This window comes from Euprymna scolopes, chromosome 34, assembly GCF_053919585.1.
Source record: "Euprymna scolopes isolate OS-2025 chromosome 34, ASM5391958v1, whole genome shotgun sequence".
In the NCBI taxonomy this organism is placed as follows: Eukaryota; Metazoa; Mollusca; class Cephalopoda; order Sepiida; family Sepiolidae; genus Euprymna; species Euprymna scolopes.
In genome coordinates, this window is record NC_136515.1 from 76,344,404 (window position 1) to 76,370,547 (window position 26,144).

The 26,144-nt window shown below is 35.8% G+C and overlaps 1 protein-coding gene across 2 annotated transcripts in view; it reads left to right on the forward strand.

The window, feature by feature from the left end:
* The window catches only part of LOC145259294 (protein Hook homolog 3-like), a 184,972-nt gene that overhangs the window by 40,510 nt on the left and 118,318 nt on the right, over positions 1-26,144 (forward strand). For both annotated transcript variants that reach the window (XM_080117166.1, XM_080117167.1), the window contains exons 2-3: positions 21,442-21,527; positions 23,852-23,924. In XM_080117166.1, the coding sequence (XP_079973292.1) occupies positions 21,442-21,527; positions 23,852-23,924 (159 nt within the window). The remainder of the gene's footprint in view (positions 1-21,441; positions 21,528-23,851; positions 23,925-26,144) is intronic.

Here is a 26,144-nt window from a genome sequence, read left to right on the forward strand (position 1 = left end):
GGGCAGGTGAGGTGAATAAATCGTTTCATCTCTCTCTCCTACACCCCATCCCTTCGAAGGTGCTGCCAGATCAGGTTGTCTGAAGATATTGGTCTCCTGATATAAACGTTATTATTTTTTTCCCCCTTGCTCCTCTTCTCTCGGTTACAGATGATTTAAAAAAGATCACCTGTTTAGGATAAAAATGGAATAAATGTTCAATCTTCATTATGTTTACTTTTCACATCTATCACCCCTGGTATTGTACTTACTTGTACTCACCCAGGGTGGGTTGAGCCAGCTTCACCAGATGAGTTGTAATGTCAAGGATCAGAGCTGATCATGCTGGACGATCAACTGCCAAAGTTGCGGTGATGGAGAGCCAGTCACAGTTCTAGTGGCAAGATTTATAGACATGCGGCTAGAGACAGATTCAACATCTGCTTTAACAGTGAAGTCATGTCTTAATCTGGCCACCTCGGCGCTTGCACCACCCACCCTGGAAGACTTGAGTCACCTTCCTTCCTAACAAATACAGCATCCCTGATCATTGCGGCCCAATTATGCTGATCCTGAGCTAGTTTATACAATTTGGCTTGCCAATCCAAATTCCATAATCAAAGATAGACTACTTATTGACTTATTGATAGTGCTGCCTGATTGCATTAGACCTCAATTCTCCTTGTCCAGATGGTACAAGATGTCTGTTCTGATGACCTTGAACTGCTTTGTCCTGGTCATTACTAATATGGCATTTCACAAATTTCTTTTGTGCTGGCGGCAATACTGATGCATGGTAGTGAGACATGGGTCTAAAATGCTTCTGACGTGCAACAACTTAAACGTAATAACCATAACCCGACGGTCAGATGGATGTGTGACAGCAAACCAGAGGAGAAATTCCACTCCTCTGTGATTCAATCATAAGTTTGGCATTAGGAACGCCTTACATGTTTGGCGTCTCAGGTGGTTTGGTCATATATAGTGTGTCCCCCCCCCTGCATCAACTCAATAACATGCATGGCTACCCCAGACACAAGGGTGGATGGAAGACCAAAGAAAACCTGACTTTAATGCATACAAAGTGATTTGACTACTTCAACATGACTGGTATCAACCCTATGGATCGGACCGCGTGAAGAGCAGGTGTGAGACGTTTATTGTGGCTTAGCCTGAAGTCTGGGATACTTGCAGCACCTTAAATACCAAAACCAGATAATGATGACTGTCCGATCATTTCTGCACTATATTTCCTATGTTTTGGTTTCTCTTCGCATCTATTTAGAAAACCATACCAGAAAATTAAACACATTTTTAATCTTCATCATTGAGGACGCTTCAAAATTGGATTCAGAAAGAGCTTGTTGCAAATCTATAAAAGAGTACTCCTCTATTGTTGAGCATGTAAAATATTGTTCAAGAGAGTTGAGAAATCGGCCAATATTTTCTGAACCGTCTAGCTATTACATTTAGAAGTCGGCTGTCTAACCATCGGAGCTAGAACTAAATTGAGATCAGAAGCTAGAGTTGGTATATAAGCAGGCTGGAGTTCTTCGTTATGCTTGGAAAGCAAAATTTGTTTTCTGCGTCCTGATTGGTTGCTAGCTATGAATGATTATTCTGTGATATAAACAAGGATATGCTCTTTCTACTTACAGATTTTTGCTAGCCCGAGAGAATAGTATTATGATGAATGAACATTCTATACTGCCAGAAAAGGAGGAGGTAATTCCTAGGATGATGGTATCATGGCAACATTTCCTCCTCCCCCAATCTGAAATAGTATAATAAACTGAAATTAACATTAAAAGAGAGTACAATTAATAGTAGACAGACGAATACCAAATCTCTATAGGTAATCTATATATTAATATCGTAGTACCTTTTAATATATGCACATACATATATACATACATGCATGCATACATACATACATGTCACATTAAATTAGTATATAGAGACATTAATTAAATTAGTATGTATAGACATTAATTTAATGTTCGTAGTATGTTATAGCCTCCTTTTTTTAATCAATAGTATCACCCAATCACCTAAGACACAATGTAAAAAAAACAAAAAACAAAACAAAAAAAGAAAATTAGGTCGCTTTTGGGTCGTATGTGAAACTGAAATATACCTTCTTGATCTTCTAGCTAGGATCCAAGGGTAGTATATGTTCAGTTTAAAGATGGTATGATATCGTGGGGTTTCTCTTCATGCCAGGTGTCCATACAATGGAAATATATCACAGACTCCTATAAAGATATTGCAGATAAACCATAATAACCAGATATATTCTGACAGTACGTTAACCAGATTACTCAGATAAATAATTCTGCAGTTTTAATAAAAGAGCGACAATGATATCGCAGGGCCTCCATTCATGCTGAACGTCCGCAGAATGCCCAACAGCAATATATTACATGTGAAAGATGCCACTGTGGAATTTCCACAGATCCCGCTAGTAAATGTTACTTCAAAGCAAGAGTTTTTCAGTTAATTACACTAATAATCTACTCAAAACAATTGGAGATAATCTGAAAGTGTAACATAATCATGTGAACCAGTAAGTGTTTTTCAATTCTATCTATTTATCTATCTATCCTCATAGTCTGGTTGACCGTAGGAGGGGGGCTTAGCAGAAACTCTCGCTACCTCTCTCCACTCCCATTTGTCCTGTGCTATAGTGATGGTGCTGCTGAGCCTCAGGTCTATCTATTCCTTTTTTTTTTTTTTTTTTTTTTTTTTTTTACATGGAGGTCACCACTTATCAAGGCCCGGAAGCCACTCTGGGATAAGGGTTATTGCGTGTACAGTAATCATTGGGATATTATCGTAGTAATTGCTAATATTGGAGATTTGATAAAGTGTCCTACTTAAGGGGGCGGTTCATCAGGAATTTGTTTATGTTGGACTTGAAGACATCCAAGTTGTAGTCAGGTGGGAAACAGGTAAACGGAAGAGAGTTCCACAGGCGTGTATTTCTAAGAAAGAAGCTTTTTTCATGGAATCTACGTTTTGATTTAAGCACAGATAAGGAGTGGGGAAAATTAATGACAGTGGTTTCCCTTCTTCTTTGCTATAGTGATGATGATGCTGATCCTCAGGTCCATCTATTCCCTTTTTCTTCTGTCCTCCATGTCTTCTTTCACCTCTTACTTCACCCTGCATCGTTGATTTAGTAAGTCCTGTTGATCTCATTACATGGCCATACCATTGTAATTTGTGCCGTTTTACAGTGGCTAAGACCCACAAGCATGCTTGGTTACTTCCTCATTTGTAATGTGGTCATTTTTCAGGTTTTTGTTGCTATTTATCACGTTTGACCAAGTATAAATATTGACAAGTTGTGTTGTTTTTATTTATTTTTCCTTCAGATTTGTTTAAAATGAACAACATTCTGCTTAAATGTCACATACGAAATGTCACAGACGCAAATATGTTTAACTGACATTTTTTTTGTTGATCTGACAATACAATCAACCAAAAAACGATTTTGGTTGTATAGCTCGCAAAAAAAACTATATTTAAAAAAAATGTTTCTCTTTTTGTTCTAGATAGAGATGGGACAGGTTGACAAAAAAGTTCTTGCGGTTTGTAACTTTTAAATTCGGATGAACATATCTCGGATCAAACAAAATTTATTTAATCGAAATAAGCACCGTCAGGATGAACACACTTTTGCCAACGCAAAACAAGTGTATTTATGCCAGTAACGTTAAAAGCTTGTGTTCTGATGGTGATGAAGTAACTGAAGACGTTTTTGATACCGCTTAAGTTTTGAAGCATTTCTCATCCATAAAGTTGTTGATGCTTGAAAAAGTAGTCAGTGGGTGAGAGGTTTGGAGAGTATGGTGGATAATGCAGAGTTCTGTAGCCCAATTCGTTCAACTTCTGCAAGGTCTGTTTAGCAATGTGCGGTCAGACATTGTCGTGAAGAATTGGGCCTTTTCTGTTGACTAGTGCTGGGTGTTGTTGTCAAAGTTTTTGATGGATTTCATCCATTTGAGTCGGGTCGCAGACCACCAAACAGTCAGCATGACCTTCTTTTGGTGCAACTCTGGCTTCGGGAAATGTTGTGGAGCTTCGTCAGCGTCTAACCACTGAGCTGAGCATCGCCAGTTGTCATAAAAAACCCACTTTCCATCGCAAATCACAACCCGGTGAGAAATGGGTCGTTCTTATTGCTTAAAAGAACGGAAGATGACACTTCATAACAGCATTTCTTTTGGTTGTTGTTCAATTCATGAGGCAACCATTTATCAAGCTTTTTTGTCTTTACAATCTCTCAAGTGGTTGGAAATCATATTATTCTAAAGCAAGTTCTTGAACAGTTGTGCATGAATTAGCTTCAACTAAGACTCTTAATTGACTGTTCTCAACATTTGATGGCTGACCACTATGCTCCTCATCAAGACTCTCGCCACAAAATTTCTTAAACCACCATTGTTCCATGCGTTCCGTAGGAGTTCCTGGGCCAAATGCTTCAGTGATATCGCGAGTTGTTTCGACAGCTTTTCGGCTTTGCTTGAATTGAAATAAGAGAATTGTGCGAATTTGCTTTTTTTTTCCATCTTGTATTCAGAGTTCTGAAAAGACATATTTCTTTTAAAACTATTGTAATTTAAACGAATAGATAGCATTAGAAGTATTATAATAACAACTTCTTTGAAAATACATCATTTGAAATCAGAATTAAAACTTCCACAGAATTTTCTTGTCAAACATATATATATATATAAAAATATATTTGACAAGTCTATATTCCAAATTCAAGATGTTGACTATCTTAGCGTTTATTTAAGTACGTTGACATGCACAATTCTTAACAGCACCTGTTTCGTAGCGCAGAATCATTCACGTAATTATGTTAATTCTTGAATTTATTCCACCCTTAATTCATCAAAAGAAAAATTGTGCATGCCATCGTACTTAAAAAAAAAAAAAAAACAGTAAGATGGTCAACATCTTGAAATTTAGACTGTAGCTCTTTTGTCATTTATTTGTATTTGCTCTGTAGTTAAATCGAGCTTCATAAATTATAGAATTGGTATAAATAAAAGGTGAAATATAATTGAATAAACGTTTCCCCATAAACACACACACATATATAATGCAATCATGAAAGAAAGACGAAAATTCATGATTAGAACGTTAAAATAAAGTTAACGGGGTGAAGAAAAGAAAAAAAAAATGTTTTAATTTTAGTTACAGAGGACACTGCTATTTTCATCTGTATGTCTGACCTAATTACATCCAAAGGGTACCCATTTTTGGACAGGGTATCAATAATTATTTTTAATTCCTCATCCAATTTTGATTTTGAGCAGATCATAAGGGCACGATGTGTTAGGGTCCAAATTAAATTTATCTTACGTTTTCGGGGTCAAAATGAATCCCAGCGTGTATACAGTCCAGTGAACGTAGGTTTACGGTATATTGATGTAAGGTAACTGGATGGTGTTTCGTCATCAAGGAAAGCTATGGACGAATTAGACTCTCCTTCTTAAGTATTCCGTAACGTGGGATGCATCTTATTAAGTAAGGAGAAAAAATTATTTGCCTCTGTTTGGTTATTGAAGTGGTAAAATGTGTCATCCACATAGCGAAAATAGACCAATGATTTAATGGGTCCAGAGTGCAATTGCTCTTCATGGAAAACCACGAAAAATATTCGCCATTATCAGGCCCAAAACTGAGCCCATCGACACACCTATTTTCCGATACATTAATATTGTTGAAACTGAATTCAACAGATGTAGTGGCAAATTTGCCACTGCAGACTATTATGGAGGGTGTTCATCTGGAATGCTGTGTGTTTTCTGAGAGGAGCCAGCTCCACCCATCCTGGAGAGATGTTGCTTTGCTTTGTTTGTTTGGCTTTTGTTTTACGACATATCAACCCTTTTCAGGTTATTTAATGCCGAATCCAGTTATTTTGAAGAAAAATTTTTTAATAGAATATATTGTTTTATTCAAGTCGGTTTCTATTTAACCCATAGTTGAGGCCCTAACAGGTACTACCACTCCAGGTAAGAGTGGACCTGGGAGCAATGGCAAACGGTGGCTCCACACCTCCCCAAAGCCTGCAAGCTGGGGCCTCACCATCAGATATAGTTTAAGGTCATATCCAGGGCCGAGATGTTGCTTACTATTCTGCTATTAACCTGCAGGATTGTATTTTTTTATCCTCGACAGCAGAACGCTCAAAGGAATGGTGCAAAATCCATTAATTTGTAGTTCCCTGCCTGATACGTCTTTGCTAACTGCATGTAAAAACACTCAGAAGATGATGGATAATGATGCTGGTCCCTCCTAAATTTTTACCAGAGACTTGTTATCTGGATTTCAGCTATAATACCACTTTGTGTCAGACTTGTTTGGCATGGATGGCCCTGTCAATCAGTTCCAGACAATATAACACTGACATTACCCTGTTGATATTGCCCTTAACAATGATAAGGAAGGGTTGGATTTTAGAGGAGGGGGTATCATTGTGGCTTAGTATTAGACTGGGTTAATTTTTAGGGAAGATGGAGAAAAGCTATAGATGATTTAGACCACCTTTCCATTTTATTTATCTATTTTAACTAGGGTGCGTGGGTCACTGCTTATCAAAGCCTAGAAGCCATTTGAGGATAGGTTTAATAAGCATCATATGATTATCGGTAATGATAGAACTTTAGTAGTGTTTATGCAAGAGGACAGCTGAACAGAAATTCGTTAGATTTTAAAATGATTGTTGTAGTCAGCTGGGAAGCAGTCCAGTGGTATTGTGTTCCAGTTTTAGGAAAGTTGAAATAATTTTATCACCTATTCACTTCTACTGAAAAACGAAAAGCTTTTATTGTAGATGACATGTCAAAAGACTTACACAATAAATATCTGTTCTGTCCTCTATTAAAAGGAGAAATCTTTTTAGACAGAGGCAATTTTTATTTCTGTCTCTGTCCACAATGCCTGTTTTTAGGGAGTTCGATTTATTTTTTTCCCCCCCATTGTTTAACTTTGCTCTCCTAAGAAGGGGCAAGTAAATACGGGCAGCTATAAAGTAAAGGGAGGTAAATATAAAAAAAAAAAAAAAAAAAGCAAAAACCCATAATAAAGTTAATATTTTCTTGATCCACGTTGCCCGAATCAAATTAAGAAAAGGTGATTCACTCTTTGACCATAAACTGGCACAAAATTTGTGCAGAAAGGTGGGTGGGTGGGGGTTTCAGGTTATGTACTTACTGCGGCGAAGTTACTCTGATTTTTTTAATCAAACAAAAATAAATCCGACTTAGCTTTTCCTTCTTTTTTTAACTCAAGTCGTTTATTACCGTTTTTCTTTCTTCCTATCCCGACTGGTTCTGGATATGACCTTAAACTATATCCAGTGGCGAGGCTTTGGGGAGTGTGGAGCCACCCTTTGTCATTGCTCCCAGGTCCACTCTGACCCGGAGTAGTAGTACTTGTTAGGGTCCCAACTATGGGTTAAATAGAAACCGACTTGAAAACAACAAATATATTCTATTAAAAAATTTTTCTTCAAAATCTTTGGATTCGGCATTAAATAACCCGAAAAGGGTTGATATGCCGTAAAACAACCAACCCTATCTCGACACCAGTTTAAAATCTCTCGTTTCTGCTCTACTACACGCCAGTCGTAGACCGCCTTTTCTTAAACACCCATCTTTTTTTAACTGCGCCCTTTTTTCTCCCTTCATTTTACACGTCCATCTCCTTTGGCGCCAACTTTGTTTCTCCTCCAACCACATGGTGTCCTTTTTTCTTTTCCTTCATACACAAGCCGAGCACACTTGCCAATTTGCATACGCGTTTAAACACTGCTCCTGCTGCTAATATAATCGCTTGCCATCCATCCTTCAGCTGCTGTTGATATTCTCATACGCGCTCGTATGCACTGTTACACAATGTAATGAAATGAACAGTTTTTTCATGCCATAATCGCACCACGTCTTTTGAATTTTAACGACTATGGTTCATTTGAAAAAGAGCAAAAACATTTTTTTTTTCACATTACAAACGCCTCAAATATTTCCAGCTATTGTTTTTGTATGTTATTTCATGCCAAGGAAGTTTTGAAATATAGACAAAACAATAATGAATATTTAAAGAATTTTTTCTTTTTCATTTTCCATCATGTTGGAATATTAATTCCATAATTTTCATCACGTATACATCATATTGTGTATTTAGGCAGCATGTTTTAATTTAGACAGACCTTGTTGAATAGCATGGAGTTTTTCTGCTTAATCGTCTTTTTTTGTAATTTCTCCATTTTTCGTATGGTCGTTCTAATATCGCAGTCGAATTTAAATGTAATTTGAACTGAAGCATATAAAAACATCCAGATTTTAAATGAAATGGTAATCAAAAACTGCCTGAAGACGACTGAAGAAAATCAGTTGAAAGTACTGGCAAAAATTACAAAGAATAGATGGAGGAAAACGACTTTGGAACTTTCTTATACAAATTCAACTGAGATATTAGAATAACCATACAAAAAAATGGAGAAATTACAAAGAAAGACGATTAAGCAGAAACACTCCGTGTTTTTTTTTTTTTTTTACACGGTGGTCACCACTTATCAAGGCCCGGAAGCCACTCAGGGATAAGGGTTATTGCAACTACAGTACGTTAGTGTGGAGATTTGATGAAGTGTTTACTTAAGGGGGCGGTTCATTAGGAATTTGCTAACGTTGGACTTGAAGACATCCAAGTTGTAGTCAGGTGGGAAACAGGCAGACGGAACAGTTTCACAGGCGTGTTGTTCAATAATGTCTGTCTAATATATAAATATATATTGCACATACTCGCGGTATGTGGAGACATGCATTTTAGAAAGAATTGTTGGTCTTATAAGAATGCTGGACGTCCAAGTTGGATTTTTTTAACGACTCCAATTGTTACCAAATATTGAAAGACTTTAAAATACGAAGTCTGAGTCAAATATTTCGGAGTCTTCCAACTCTGCGACATTAGTAAAAATGTGTGAAAAGCTACCAAGAAATGCTTATAGCTAAGGTGAATAACATCTTTTTTTAGTAAGCACTATTCCCTTCAGCTGAATTTTCTTTAAAGGTAATTATTTAAAATGTCCATATATTACACCACTTATCAAGGCCCGGAGGCCACTTGAGATTAAGGGTTAATGAGTGTACAGTAGTCAATGGGTCAATATCTTAGTAATCATTAGTAGTGGAAATTTGGTAAATTGAATTACTTAAGAGAACGGCTCATCAAGAACTTGTTTACATTAAACTTGAATACAACCATATTGTAGTCAGCTGGAAAGCAGGCAAACGAAGGAGAGTTCCACAGGTGTGCAGTTCTAAGAAAGAAGCTTCGTTCATGGAATCTACGTTTAGGTTTAAGCACAGATAAAGAGTGAGGGGAAATTATTGATAGTGGTTTCAGTTAGACGAGTATTTTTCATGAAAGTTTGGCAAGGGGGCGGACAAAGATTGGAGCCTCTTACAAGCACTTGCCATGAAAATAATGATAGAGCAGAGGCAGGCTTGCAACATCTCTTTTGTGGGAAAGAGGTTGCAGGGAAGAGAAAAGGGCATCCGTTACTAGGCAACGAAGTCTTTTGAACTCTGTCAAGTCAGGATAGGGTGCTTCAACATGTAATGTATAGCAAATAGCGTAGGACAACAATAACAAAAAATTTGTTAGAATTAAAATTGAATTTGTTAGCTTCAATGCTATTTAAATCCAACTTATTTAAAATCAGGGCAATACAACTTTATATGTTTTTTTAATCCTTTTTTTATAATGTACTATATAATGTTTTTTTTATAATGTACTATATAATGTTTTTATTTATTTTTTATAATGTACTATGTAATGTTTATAATGTACTTTATATATATATTCTGATATCAAAATCTACCATTAATTTCTGATTACTGTGTTGTATAGCTTTCAACAATGGGAAGGCATAATGATGTAGTGAACGAATGAAAACAACCTGTCTAATCAGTGAACTGAATCAATAGCGCTATTGTAATTTACACGTTTCGGCTAGAAAAATATTAAAGTTTGTGGAAGGGGCAGTGGAAAGACAGAAGTAAAATAGGTTTTTATGACTAAACAGTAACCATGGTAACAGGTGGCCAATTGAGAAAACTACATTGGCCTTATGCCAGTTGTTGATTGTGTTGCTTCATAATTAATAACTATTGGTTATTGCTTATAAAATAATAGTTTCTTGAGAAAACTCACTTTCTCTTGCCAAAGCTCTATTTCACTCTCTCTCTCTCTCTCTCTCTCTCTCTCTCTACAATTCTGTCTGCCTCTCTGTCTCTCTCACAATTCTGTCTGCATCAATCGATTCAATTCTGTCTGCATCAATCGATTCAATTCTGTCTGCATCAATCGATTCAATTCAATGCCTCTATCTCTCTCTTAAACTCTCTGTCTGTCTGTCTTTCTCTCTCTCTCCAACTCTCTGGCTGGCTCTCTCTCTCTCTCTCTCTCTCTCTCTCTCTCTCTTTGGCTCTCTTGCTCTCTCTCTCTCTCTTTCCAACTCTCTGGCTCTCACTCTACGACAATGGCTCTCTCGCTCTCTCTCTCGCTCTCTCTCGTTCTCTCTCGCTCTCGCTCTCTCTCGTTCTCTCTCGCTCTCTCTCTCTCTCGCTCTCTCTCTCTTTCGCTCTCTCTCTCTTTCGCTCTCTCTTTCTCGTTCTCTCTCGCTCTCGCGCTTGAACTTCTGCATGTCAGTACAGTTGGGGAAGCAGATCGGAGGTCCTCCTCTAGTGCTTCTGCCATTTCTTTAGATATGTGTTCATTTGTTTTCCTGTCATGTCTGTTATAGAGTGTGGTGTCATCAGCATATATACCCATCTCACAGGCAATTTTGTCAGGGAGGTCATTTATGAATATTAGGAATACAGAGGTCCCAGGATAGACTCCTGAGGCACTCCCGCATTTATATCATATTTACTGACATGTGATCGGAAAAAATAGAAACATGGTCCAGATAAAATGGACATACGGCAGCGAGGGACTTTTTAAGTGCTGCCGGAATAGCAGAATAACAGAATAACGAAATAGCGGAATAACGAAATAACGGTAATTAAAAGAAAAGAAAATGCCAACCCAGATTTTTATTTATTTCTATTCCTGTTTTATTTGTTTTTCCATTTGTGACGTGATGTAATGGTTACGTTGCGCTTGCATCATTTTGATTGTAGCACAAATTTTGAAGCAAGAGACTTTTTCTTTTTTTTTTTTTTACATAGGCATCCCCACTTAGCAAGGCCAAGAGGCCACTCGAGGATAAGGGTTAAAGAGTGTACAGTAGAAATTGGACAATGTAGTAACCGTTAGTAATGGAGATTCGGTAAATTTGTTAACTTATATGGAACAACTCATCAAAAACTTGTTTACGTTAGACTTGAACACAACCATATTGTAGTCAGCTGGAAAGCAGGAAAACGGAAGACAATTCCACAGCCGTGCAGTTCTAAGAAAGAAGCTTTGCTCATGGAACCTACGTTTAGGTTTAGGCACAGATAAAGAGTGGGGGAAATTATTGATAGTGTTTTCTGCTAGATGGGTGTTTTTTGTGAAAGTTTGGCGAGGGGGGGGGGTCATAGAATGGAGCTCATCAGAGCACTTGCCATGAAAATAACGATAAAGCAGAGACAAACTCACAACATCTCTTCTGTGAGAAAGAGGTTGCAGGGAAGAGAAAAGGACATCCCCTACAAGGCTACGAAGTCTATTTTGAACTCTATCAAGGCAGGATAAATCCTTTCTAACAGCTCCTGCCCAGATGTGACAACGGTACTCCAGCCTTGGACGTACCTGGCTCTTATATAGATAGAGAATTGCATCAACAGTGAGATATCTACTGGATCGATAGAAGGATCCCACCATTTTTACGGCGGCCTTGGCAACGGATTTAATGTATGTGTTCCATTTAAGATTAGGAGTAAAGGTCAAACCAAGAAGCTTGTCAAAACATGAGGCCTCCCCAAGACGAAAGCCATTCATTTCAATTGATGCCAGATGGGGATCAAAGTGTTGATGATGTAAAGATAAAAGCTTGGTTTTAGATGCATTAAAAGTAACAAGTCACCTCTTTCCCCATTGGACGACTTGCTCAAGATCAGAGGAGAGAGAATCAGAGAGAACTTGGTCGTTTACCGTCTTAAATGTACTACCATAGATAGTAGTGTCATCAGCATAGATGTCAACAAATGACGTAAGGATGTGATTTGAAAGATCATTAATATAGATCAGGAAGAGTGTTGGGCCCAGGATGGACCCCTGAGGGACTCCAGCATTAATACTAAGAGCTTCTGACTATCAACCACTACTCTTATGAACCTATCAGAGAGAAATGATTTAATGATTGAGAAGACATTTCCAGCTATACCGTAGCCGGAGATCTTGTGAAGTAAACCTTTGCCATACTCTATCAAAGGCCTTTGATATGTCAAGAGCAATTTCCCTAGAAAGGTAGCCTCCGTCGAGAGATTCGCTAATCCTATGAGATATAACTGTAAGCACATCTGCTGTAGATCTAGCAGAACGGAAACCATATTGAGTGTCACTAAGAAAGTTATTTTTGCTGAGATGGTTGATTACTTCTGTATTTAACACAGATTCCAGCAACTTACTCATGACGCACAGGAGACTTATTGGCCTGTACTGAGAGGGGAATGAGCAATCACCTGAATTCTTAAATACAGGGAATACTGATGAGATTTTCCAGGGTGACGGGAAGCAATTCTCCTTAAGACAACGGTTAAACAGTTTTGTAAGTAGGGCGCTAGTTCTGGTTGAAGTCTTTTGAGTACTATAATTGGAATACCGTCAGGGCCGGTTGCTTTACTGGAATTAAGGTTTTTGATTAGCTTGGCAACATCACGTACAGATATTTGCATATCACATAGCGTGTTTTCTGATAGATTTGGTAGGGCAAAAGCGAAACAATCGCATTTGCTAGTGATTTTCTCCAAATAATAAAACGTTTGTCTTTTGGCGATTGTTTTTTTTTTTCTTTTTTTTTTCTTTTTTTTTTTTCTTTTTTTCTTTTTTTTTCTTTTTTTCTTTCTTTTTTTTTTTCACCAACAATCATGCAAAGCTCATCACTATGTGAAAAATGTCTTTTCAACCATTATTTGTTTTTTTAATAAAATCAGCAAAGTCAAATTATTTAAACAATATAAGTTTAATAGAACAATATACTTTATTATTATTATTATTATTTTTTTAATAAAGGCTGTTTTAAAAAAACATTTGAAGAAATTCAAATATTTCTACCTTCAAATCTCAACATAAAATTCTGTAGATATTCAGAATTACACTTATTTAAAATTACAGAAAAAAAATCTTTATGTACGTACTCCTTATGGAACGAATATATCATATGCCAAAATTCACGTGGGTTTAGCTTCTAACTTTTCTGTATGACTAGTGAACGAAAATATTTAGTTGTCAAAGGTCAGCCAAGGATAGATTTGTCCGTAGAGCCTTGCTTAATCACATCTTTGAAAAAAAGGCGACCATGTTTTTCTAATCAAAGTTACATGATTACGTTAAAGTGATAGAATTTAATTAAACTGACTAAGAGTTAAAGGTTCCCATGGTTTATTGACGGAATTTTATTGCTTCCCTGTGTACATGTTTTCTTTTTGTGAAATGACAGGTTATTGATTTTTTTCTTTTGCTTTCATGTGCACTTCACAGCAACTATGTGAGGTCATTTTAAAAGCGTCTGTCGGGTTAGATTTTGCAACTTTCTTTTCCATGACACAAATTAATCCACCAACTCCATTTCATAATCCCATTATCAGGTTTTGTTATTGCATGTCAAATGCACAATTATCCAGAAAAGAAAACATGTCTTTCTTAATCTTGATTTATCCGTTACTTAGTGATACGCACGGCTGTCATATTTTTGTTTTTTTCCTCTTTATCCTAGTCAGCACACCGGAATCTCATCTACTGGATAAACAAGTAGTAATTTCATTGTGTGTTTATGGCATTCAACGGGAGTGGGTTGAGCTGGTTCCAAGTGAATTCACTTCATCACGAATCAAGCCAGTCCAACCAGGTCTGTCCAACAAAACACTCCTCAGCATACTTCAGCATTCATCATCACATACCAAGGACGCTAGGGCCTGTCACAGCCTCCAAGTTAGCTTTGACCGTTGCATGCCATGTCCTCAGTTGTCCACCACTCTTCTTGCACTATACCAGTTGCAGTGTTGATGCTATTGCCTTGTGAATCAGGTCAGTTGGTGGACAACTCAATGCGTGCCCAAACCATCAGATAAAAAGTAATTCCTCAAATTTAGGAAGCTTACATCATGCATGGGTTGTGGCATTTGGAACGTGGTTTAACATGGAAATCCTGACAATACGCTAAAGATCAATTGATGACTTCTAGATTTTGAATGTCAGCTACCCGCAGGGGTCATATTTCATATTGTGTGTGCATGTTTGTCTTATACTATCAATGTCAATTTATCCCCCCCCCCCCAAGTATTGGGAAGTAAAAAAAAAAAAAAGGAAAGAAATATAACAAAAGAAAAGGAAGTAGGTTTATCGGTAGATAGTGGATTGGAATTTGTTCCTCAATGCGGACAAAAGAGAGCTAAGGTGGGGTAGTTATTTTAGGACAAAGGAATTAACATGGGGGGGGGCAATGTAATTTGGAGTTGGTGTATGGATTTTTTTTTTTTTTTTTTTTTTCTAGGTGCGGTTGAAAATTAAAGACAGAAACAGAACTCAAGATATATTTAGGATTAGAGGGTTTTATGACTGCACAGCCTTGAGAGTAGATGAGGACTTTAGTATTTAAAGGAGCGGAAGTGTCACTCACGCACCCAGAGTCCAACAAATATGTACAGAAAGCAACAAAGTTTGTGTTTTCCTTTAAGAGGATTAGGGTTTTATTTTATTTTTTATACTTATGAACCTGTGCGCACCTTTTTTGGCAACCTCTAATGAATACAAGACGATGACATGGCCAGAACTAGAATGAGAGAGGTTGAAAAGCAAAATCCACAGCACACAACGTTGGGGCGGCAAGTTGTAGGGGGGAGGGTGGCATGTGCTGTCACATGAGGATGAATATATAAGCAGCAGTAAGAGTTGACATTCTATACATTCTTCGTCAATTCATTAACACAGCGTTGGGTAAAAATTTGCGTGTCACCCTCCGTACTATTTCAGTCTAGGTGTGGATAGTGCTCTCCTCTGTTCCAAATTCTCAGGTCCTCAATTTCTTCTATTATCTTAAAATACATCCAGTGATGAGACCCCAGGTGAGCAATGTGGGGCTACTCCTTAGTTATCATTGCTCTTACGAGGTGTCTTCGATAAGTTTCCAGACTTTTTTGTATGGGCTCTTTTATTGATAGTGCACACATTAAACTATAGTCCTCTTCAAAGTAATCTCCTCCAGCTGCAATGCACTGGTTGTATCATTCCAACAACTTCTGGAACGCCCATGGAAGTCCCCTTGTGTGAGTGTGTCAATGACCCTCGTCACAGCCTCTTTCATCTCCTCACTTGTCTCATAACGACAGCATCTTAGGTTTTCCTTCAGCTTAGAGAATAACCAGAAGTCATAGGGAGCAAGGTCTGGATTATAAGGAGGGTGAGGAACTGTCTTGATGCTCATCTTGGTCCAATAGTTTGTGACAGGGATGAAGCACCCTTGAGACAAACCTCGCGTAAATCTTCCACATCTTCAGTTCCTTGCAAATAAGTGTGTACAGTTCCCACACTGACATCAAACTGTGCACTTATTGTCTCTATAGACGCCCGATGCTCCTTATCCATTAAATTCTTTATTTGGCCATTCAACTCTGGTGTTCTGACTTCTTTCCACTCCCTTACAGACTCGCTGCTTTCCTTGAATCTCTTATGCCACTCAAAAACTGATCCAAAATGGTCCAAAAGCAGTCTGAAGCATTCCATGTTTCTGTGGCATTTTTTTCAAGTTTAAAACATAATTTTATTGCATATCGTTCTTCTAAAGTGTCCTCACATCCAGATTGCATTTTTGAAATTCACTAGCTATGACAATCAGGCTTTAGTAGGGTGTATTCCAATTCTTGCTATAGCTGTTCATTTAAACCTGAAATCATAAAAATTGGTCAACAATCTCATAAGATGTATAACAATAACATCCTGAATTTTCAAGAATATACAACAATTTAAAATACCTGTACAAAAAAAAGTCTGGAAACGAAGTGGACCGACAAGGTGTCTTCAATATGGCCTAGAGTGGTAATACCTGTTAGGGCATCTGATGCTATTAGATTAGGCTGCCTGAAGATACTGGTTTCCTGGCCAAAAAATGCACCAAACATTGATAGTTTTTTCCCCCCTTTCTATTTGCAAATCTCAATCATATTCTGCATAGTCAAACACATTTCTTCTTACAAAACAATCAAACCAAACACTATTACTAAATATTTGAAAATATTAAGAACTTGAAGACTGAAAAACTTTTCCAAAATTACCCGATTTGGTATTAAATATTGTAAAAATGGATGATATACTAAACAAAAACGAGCAACCAACCAACTCGATTTTTCAATACCTGCATGTCCACTCCACTTATGGGTCAGTGCCAAATGAGCTGCTGTCAAACATCTCTTCCCTAATGTGCATATCAAAGTGCTTAGAACTCCACCTTAAACCAGATCTTGTCAACAAAAGACACCTTTGTGAAGACTTTTTCTAAATATAAACGTCTTTCCACACACTCGCAGTTAATTGTCCGTGGGCTCATCTATATAAATTAATGGAAAATACTTGTCCAACCTTGGATGAAAGAATTATGAGAATGTTTTCATAATAGATTTTAGAAACTGCAGTAGAACCCGGGATACGGTGGCCCCGGGGATACGTTTTTTTATTTTTTTTTTTTTATTTCAGGTTACGATGTGGAATACAATGTTTTTCCAGCCCCAAGTTATGGTATTTGCCCCACCTTAGTGTTATTTGATTATATACATGTGTATTATATACTGTACTGTATTTTATTACTAATTTTTAATATGTACTGTATAAAATTTTGCTTAAGCCCTGCCATACGGCGATTTCACCTTATGATCCCAAACTTGGATCGGATCAGTGCTGTATCCCGGGTTCTACTGTACCAACTTATAAAGGCTTCAAGTATCAAATACTAGCTGTAAAATAGAGGCTGGAAAATAGAGGCAGAGGCGAAATTTGAGCACCACTCTCACCCCAAATAAAATGAAAACCAACCTGCCAGTGATGCGTGTATGTGTCAGTGGAGTGATGTGTGACATTGATTGGCTCGCAATCTCTTGTGAGGAGTTGGTTTACGACTCACCAAATGAACGCAAGACAGAGGTGCTGACCATTGATAGAAAGAGCGTGACCGGCAGCAGAGTGATCAAGGTAAATCTGCAGGTGGATAAGATCCATGTTGTGATGGAGATTCTGGCCATGGATGGAGAAGTATTGGAGTTTGATCTCCCGCTCGGACTTGACGTCATTTTCCTATTGAGCAGTGTTCATAATAATAAGCTCAGTGAGGTTAAAGTTTCCAATATCGATGCTGTTGTTGCAATAAAAATGAAACAACCCAACTTTAATGTCATACTTGACATGACTAAGAAAAATTGGACTGCGACCTAGAAGTAGTCAGATGAGCAGCTGCCAGAACAGCTGATCGATCAGACTCTTGAATATATCGTGTTTGAATACATTTGGAAGAACTATAATTGCAAATTGAAAAATTGGATTTACAGCAGATAGCTGGTACCATATCTGAAGAAAAAGCTTGTGCCTCCAAAGAGATTAATCCCACTAATGGCAATTGCTCAGCATAACAAAGGAAAAATGCGACTTGTTATGGATTACCTTGGAATCATACACAGCACAAAAACTGAGAGACTGGTGTACAAAAAGGGTTTGACTTGTCTGTTGGATTCAAAAAAAAAGTCTTTAGGTGCATGTTCAATGTGGTGAAAGGGCAGATGTACCATCTAATCAGGATGAGATTTGGGCGTAACGTAGCACCATCCATTATGCAGACGATCGTCGAGGCTGTTCTATCCAAAGATGTAACTGTTCGACAGTGGTATACATAGAAGTTATATACTTCGACAATAGTGTGGCACCTGCAGAGCGAGTGAAACAGCATTTTGTTTGGTTTGGGCTAAAAAGCAAAAATCCAGAGCGGCTTAAAGATACATATGAGTGCTTGGATTGGAAGGCGGAGAAGCAAGGTCACTTTGCAATGGATATAACCTACTATAATGGCAAACATTTGACAGTCACCAATTCGATCTGATGGGAACCAGTGTGTCAATGTGATTTATGCCATATACACCTTTTTATATATATATATATATATATATATATATATATATTTTCGAAAACATAAAAATACACTTGTGAGTATGACCTATAGATGTAATTTTCATTAGTTATAAAAGATAGTTAAATATTTATCATTCAGCCTGCAACTTCTTTCCCGCAGAAGAGACGTTGCGAGCAATCGTTATTTTCATATCAAGTGCTCATCTGAGCTCCAATCCATGGTCCTTCCTTGCCAAACTTTTATGAAAAAGACCTGTTTAGCTGAAAACACTATCAATAATTTCTCCATCTCTTTATTTGTGCCTAAACCTGCACATAGATTTCATGAACTGCACATAGATTTCATGAACTGCACATAGATTTCATGAACTGCACATAGATTTCATGAACTGCACATAGATTTCATGAACTGCACATAGATTTCATGCCTGTGGAACTCTCTTCCGTTTCCCTGTTTTCCAGCTGACTATAATTTGGTCGAACAAGTTCTTGATGAGCCATCCTCTTAAGAATTCCAATTTACCAAATTTCCACCAACAATTACTATGATGTTGTTCCATTGACTACTGTACACTCATTAACCATTATCCTCAAGTGGCCTCCAGGCCTTGATAAGTGGTGAATCCTTTGTAAAAAAAAAAAAAAAAAAAAAAGAGAGTCTATGAAAGTTACTATTTAAACAAAAGCAAAAAATAAAAACAGTAAAGAGTCGTTTTTGGCATTGGAAAATAGGCACAGATTTCTTGGGTTTCGATACCACTAAAAGTTCTGACCCCCCCTCCCCCGATTACTCGTCCCAACACTGAGTTTTACCATCTGGCAGCCATTGTCATGTCAGAACTCTAGAAACATCATTCTGTATCTTGAATCTATGTTTTTTTTTGAGTGTGGCCCACTGCACAGACTGCTTACTAACAAAAGCACCGTATTCACTAGTGGAGAATTCAGGGAGTTTTCTGTCAGCTGGGAAGTGGATCTACCTTTTCAGTGTGTCTATATGCCCTAGAACGATGCTGCGGATTGCAGGTAGGAAGAGTTGCCCTGGTCAGGATGCAGTATTAGTACACTGTTATGCTGAAGGACAAGACATCATCTTTGACTACACCTACCAACGGGATCTACACATGTGAGGTTAGGATAAGGAATATTGATCCAGATCCCATGTTGTCAACTTTTGTACAAATCAGTATTGTCTGGGTGACTCTGCATGAGTCGAGCAGCCTTGTTATCGATTCATGTGTGAGTTCCAAGAAGGAATGGAAACACTGATGATTAACTCGCAAGCTATTGTTGCTAACAGCATCTCTCATCATGTGAATGACATGTGACTCCCAGACAAATGCCGTCCCGTCTGGTGGAGCAGATCATGAGACTTCAGATAACGCTGGTTATATCACACTGTCTGGCTGGCAAACACAATAGAGACCTCAGAATCACTCAATGATGAAGCACACACCAGAGATTACAAGTGCAACTTTACCCATGTAGTGATAAGGGATCGGGGTGGGGGTGGGGTACATAATGCTTGACAAGGTGAACATCATGAAGGCAGACAAAGAAATGGCACTGGCCATGTGTTTCTGGACTAAAAGTAAGCATATATATGAGCATCGGAGGGCATTTGGCAGCAAATTTCTGAGTGGAGAGTCTGGTTTCTGAGGCAAGCAGATTTCTGAGTGTCGTTCATTTCAGTGTCGTAGAAAAGTAGAGGAGAAAGAAGTAAAGGATTATGAAACGGAAAAATCCAACATGGAGAGTTAGAATCCTAAAAAAGATCTCTTGGTTGGAGTTTATAAAATAGCAGATGAATGTCTGGCATTTTTTTTTTTTTCTTTTAGAGAGAACGGAAAATAATTACATAATAATTTAAGATTTTTTTTTTTTTTTTTTTTTTAATAAATACGTTTTTATTATTGGGAAACTTTTTTTTTCCGGATTTAATCACCATTGATGAATCCAATTGAATGTATACTTTTTTTCTACTTGATGAAAAAATAATAAAATGTGACATAATATGGACCAAAAAAAAGCTGTCTTAAAAATACAATTAAATGTTTTCAACAAAAGTTGAATTATGTTATTTTTTTGGTTTTTATTGACTATTGCATGTATATGTGTGTCTGATTAGAAAATCATTCAGCTTTCAACCAGCTTTGTATAACCTTACAGGGGTTAAAAACTAACACACACACACACACACACACACACACACACACACACACACACACACACACACATATATGTGTTTTATTTTTTATTACCGTATCTTTCTGTTAAGTTACATTATTGTTTCGGCTACTCGGCCGTTTTTTTGGCCGTCTGTAGCGTCATGTAAGATCCCAAAATAGCGAACATTTCTGTAAAAGTCTGAGGACGCTACAGACGGCCAAAAAAACGGCCGAGTAGCCGAAACAATAATGTAACTTAACAGAAAGATACGGTAATAAAAAATAAAACGCATATTTGCTCTACAACAGTATTGAGCACTTTCTTCAGTTTTTATTAATTACCATCTCCACTAAATATATATATATATATATATATATATAACTACATTTACTCACATAAATTGATATACGAAAGTATAAATTTATGCGTAAGCTTTAAGTATTTACTTCAAAAGTGCTCAATACGTAGGTAGAGCTAGTTAGTAAGTTATAAAAATATTCCGCGTTTCATCCACTCTAGGATTCTTCAAGCCTGAGGAATCCTAGAGTGGATGAAACACGGAATATTCAGTGGAGCTTAATCGCCATATATATTTTATAACTTACTATATATATATATATATATATATATATCCAAAATAGTTTTTCAAATAATAATAAATAATACTAAGAGTAGCATGAATTCTTGGAAGCAAAATGCATAAAATATTAATCAACTTACAAGCAAAAGTTTTTTCCAACAGTGGTTTTGATAGTGTAATTTTTTTTTTTTCCATATAGTTTTAAAAGTTGAAAAACTTCAAAGATATATATATATATAATTTGCCTTTATTCACAGACTTGAAACTTGATATATAGGATATTTGACAAAAACTGTTAGAAATGAATACTTAATTCGCATAAAACTTTTTCTTTTTAAATGATTTCTTTACAAATCTTTTCCATTTGCCTTTTTTAGCTGGAAACTTTCAATATTGAATCACCATACCAAACGACAAATGAACTCAGTTCTGGTATTGCCATGGCACAAGTCTTGAACCAAATGTAAGTATTTTGACTTTGGTTTTTCTTCAACTCTAATGAATCCCTGCCTATCAAGACAAATACAATTACGTTGACATGCCAGTTCTGATCATTAGGTTGAGAAGAAAGTTCTTGCAGGATTTTTATTTTGGATTTCAAATGGCGTATTTTCAAATAAGTTTTCGTTATAATACCTTTACTTTATATATCGTTTTAAACAGCGTTTTTTGCTCTATCAAATCGTTTGAATTACAATCGTTTTAAAACAATTCTGTTGTCTTTTCAGAACATTGAATACAAGATAGAAAATAATAAATTCGCACAAATTTCAATTCAAGCAAGGCCGAAAAGCTGCTGAAACAGCTTGTGATATCAATGAAGTGTTTGGCTCAAGAACTACTACTGAATGCACAGCACAATGGTGGTTTAAGAAATTTTGTGGCGTTGACGAGTGTCTTGAAGATAAGATGATAAGTATAGTGGCTGTCCATCGGATGTTGACAATGATCAATTAGGAACTGTAGTCAAAGGCAAAACACACAACTGTTCGAGAATTTGCTTCTGAATTAGATGTAACGTATACGACGATTTCCAACCACTTGAAAGAGATTAAAAATTGAAAAAACTTGTTCAATTCGTGAGGCAACCATTTATCAACAAGCAAAACAAATGCTGTTTTGAAGTGTCATCTATTCTTTTACACAAGAACAACCCATTTCTCCACCAGGTTGTGACTTGCGATGAAAGTGGGTTGTTTACGATAACCGGCGATGCTAGCTCAGTAGTTAGATGCCGACGAAGCTCCAGGGTATTTCCCGAAGTCAGAGTTTCACCAAAAGCAGATCATGCTGACTGTTTGATGGTCTGCGACTGGTCTCATCCATTAGTTTTTTTAATGCAGTCAAAACCATTACGGCGGACAAGTACTGTCAACTAATAGATGAAATGCATCAGAAACTTTGACAACAAAGTCCAACATTAGTCAACAGAAAAGACCCAATTCTCCAAGATTTATTCTTGATTGCACAGTGCTAAACTGCCCTTGCAGAAATTGTACAAATTGGCCTGCAAAACTCAGCTTCATTCGCCATACTCTAGACCTCTCATCTACCGACTACCACTTTTCAAGCATCTTGACAATTTTCTGCGTGAGAAATGTTTCAAAAACCTAAGCGATATCAAAAACGCCTTCAATGACTTTATCGCCACCAGAACGCAAGATTTTTACGTTACTGGCATAATTACACTTGTTTTGCGTTGGCAAAAGTGTGTTGATTCTGATGGTGCTTATTTCTATCAATAAGTTTTTGTTTGAGCAGAGATATGTTCATCTGAATTTAAAATTTAAAAACCATAAGAAATTTCTTGTTAACCTGATATATATAAAAGGAACTTTGTGAGTTCGTTCCTATTGATTCCGAAATGGCTAGCTCATTTTTTATGAAATTTCACACAAATGTATTTTATGTATCTGGCAGTGTTCTTAGATAGGTTTTGTATCTAAATCCATGCCCCCATTCATCCTTGTTCATGCTACTGACATCCATCACACGTGCACCCTCTCTATTCTCGTGCATGCCTTGTGCTATCCACGCATCCTCGACATACCCCTCGCGATCACTCTCTGTCCTGGTTCTTGCCCCATGCAATTTAGTTTTTCTTTTTTGTTTCCACACATGGATGCAGAGTGTGTTTTAAATTTGTACTTTCATATGTACTCTAGCTGACATCTGTTCTCACCCGTTTCCAAATGTCAGTCTCGTATTCTTGTTATTAGTTTTTCCAAAATGTCTTTTCTTGGCATTTCCACATCTGAAAATAAATAACTGAAATTTTAGCCAACTCGGTTATTTCTTTTTTTATTTTTCACATGCGGCCTGCCTATCTGCGCACTGTGCGATCCGTGCATCCTCGTCCACACCCAGTGCACCCTATCTATTTTTATACACACCCATTACAATCTGTCACTCCTCTGGTCTTTGTCCCATGCATTTTTTTTTTCATTTCCACACATGTATGCAGCATATGATAATTTGAGTTTTAAATTTGTAATTTCATATAAACTTTCTGACATTTCTCCTCATCTCTTTTCAAATGTCAGTTTTCTATTGTTGTTATTGGCTTGACCAAAATATCTGAAGATAACTGACTTTTGGCTGACTCAGTTTTTTTTCTTCTTCATTTCACCTATAAGATGGCAGTCGTCAATGTATGCATTTATATTCCGGTCATGTATCATTTAATTGCACTATTTTTTTTTCCTTTAGTCTGGTTGTATGGGATTAAAAATAATTAAAAAAAAAAAAAATTAATGTGACTCATTTGCTTCATCCTTTATTTTGCAGAGATCCTAAATTCTTTCACGAAAAATGGCTTAATTCAATGTACCAAGATCCAGGAAAGAATCGAAAACAACGGGTAAGTATTTTTAAAGTTTTTTTTTTTTTTTAATACTAGTATTTGTGTCTTACTAGTTCAAGTATATTAAATATATACTGAAGAAATTCTACCATATATTTATATATATATGGAATAAATTCTACCATATATTTATATATATGGAATAAATTCTACCATATATTTATATATATGGAATAAATGCTACCATATATTTATATATATGGAATAAATTCTACCATATATTTATGTATATGGAATAAATTCTACCATATATTTATATATATATGGAATACATTCTACCATATATTTATATATATGGAATAAATTCTACCATATATTTATATATATATGGAATAAATTCTACCATATATTTATATATATATATGGACTAAATTCTACCATATATTTATATATATATGGACTAAATTCTACCATATATTTATATATATATGGACTAAATTCTACCATATATTTATATATATATGGACTAAATTCTACCATATATTTATATATATATGGACTAAATTCTACCATATATTTATATATATATATATATGGACTAAATTCTACCATATATTTATATATATATGGACTAAATTCTACCATATATTTATATATATATATGGACTAAATTCTACCATATATTTATATATATATATGGACTAAATTCTACCATATATTTACATATATATATATGGAATAAATTCTACCATATATTTATATATATATGGAATAAATTCTACCATATATATTGATATATATGGAATAAATTCTACCATATATATTGATATATATGGAATAAATTCTACCATATATTTATATATATATATGGAATAAATTCTACCATATATTTATATATATATATGGAATAAATTCTACCATATATTTATATATATATATGGAATAAATTCTACCATATATTCATATATATGGAATAAATTCTACCATATATATATTCATATATATGGAATAAATTCTACCATATATATATTCATATATATGGAATAAATTCTACCATATATATATTCATATATATGGAATAAATTCTACCATATATATATTCATATATATGGAATAAATTCTACCATATATATTCATATATATGGAATAAATTCTACCATATATATTCATATATATGGAATAAATTCTACCATATATATTCATATATATGGAATAAATTCTACCATATATATGGAATAAATTCTACCATATATATTCATATATATGGAATAAATTCTACCATATATATTCATATATATGGAATAAATTCTACCATATATATTCATATATATGGAATAAATTCTACCATATATATTCATATATATGGAATAAATTCTACCATATATATTCATATATACCGAATAAATTCTACCATATATTTATATATACGGAATAAATTCTACCATATATTTATATATATATGGAATAAATTCTACCATATATTTATATATATATGGAATAAATTCTGCCATATATTTATTTATATATATATATATATATATATATATATATATATATATATATATATATATATGGAATAAATTCTACCATAAGTATCATAAATTGACACATCGGTGCTTGTCAGATCACTGAATTTAGGCAACATATCACCTGGTTAGTACCAGATGGGTGACCATTTTGGGATTCTAGTATGTCCTCTCTGCTTATCTTGGGGATATTTCCAGTTATCCTGAATCTCCACTTGCCACTGGTTAATTAAACAATTCCTACTGAGGAGAGGTCGTGTTGGAGATTGCACAACTTATGCCACAAAATTTCCATGTGCAGACTCCCATACAGTGGGTTTCGAAACTGAAGTAAACTATCATATTAAATGTTGTTCTCCACTTGTTTTCAATTGGAATTTTTGGGTATATCTATGCATATATCTATGCGTTATTACGATCAAATTAAATACGATCTGAGATGACATTGTATCAGTTAAACTTTATTGGATTTTAACTGTAGAAAATAATTTTTTTTATTTTGTGGGGATGCAGAGGGAACTGAAATTTTAAAAAATGGAAAGTCACACCTTTTAGAAAACATTTGTTTCATATAAATTTAAATGAGAACATCTGAAAACCTGAAAATGTTACGAAATGATAAAATCAGTTTTATTTACTTTTTTCTGTTGTTGTTAAAGTCCGAATTTTCGCCAATAACCTGGCTTTATCAAGGAGAGGTTTAGTTCGATTTAATTTTTTTTTTTCTTTATAATGTTGTTAATAAGAGGTC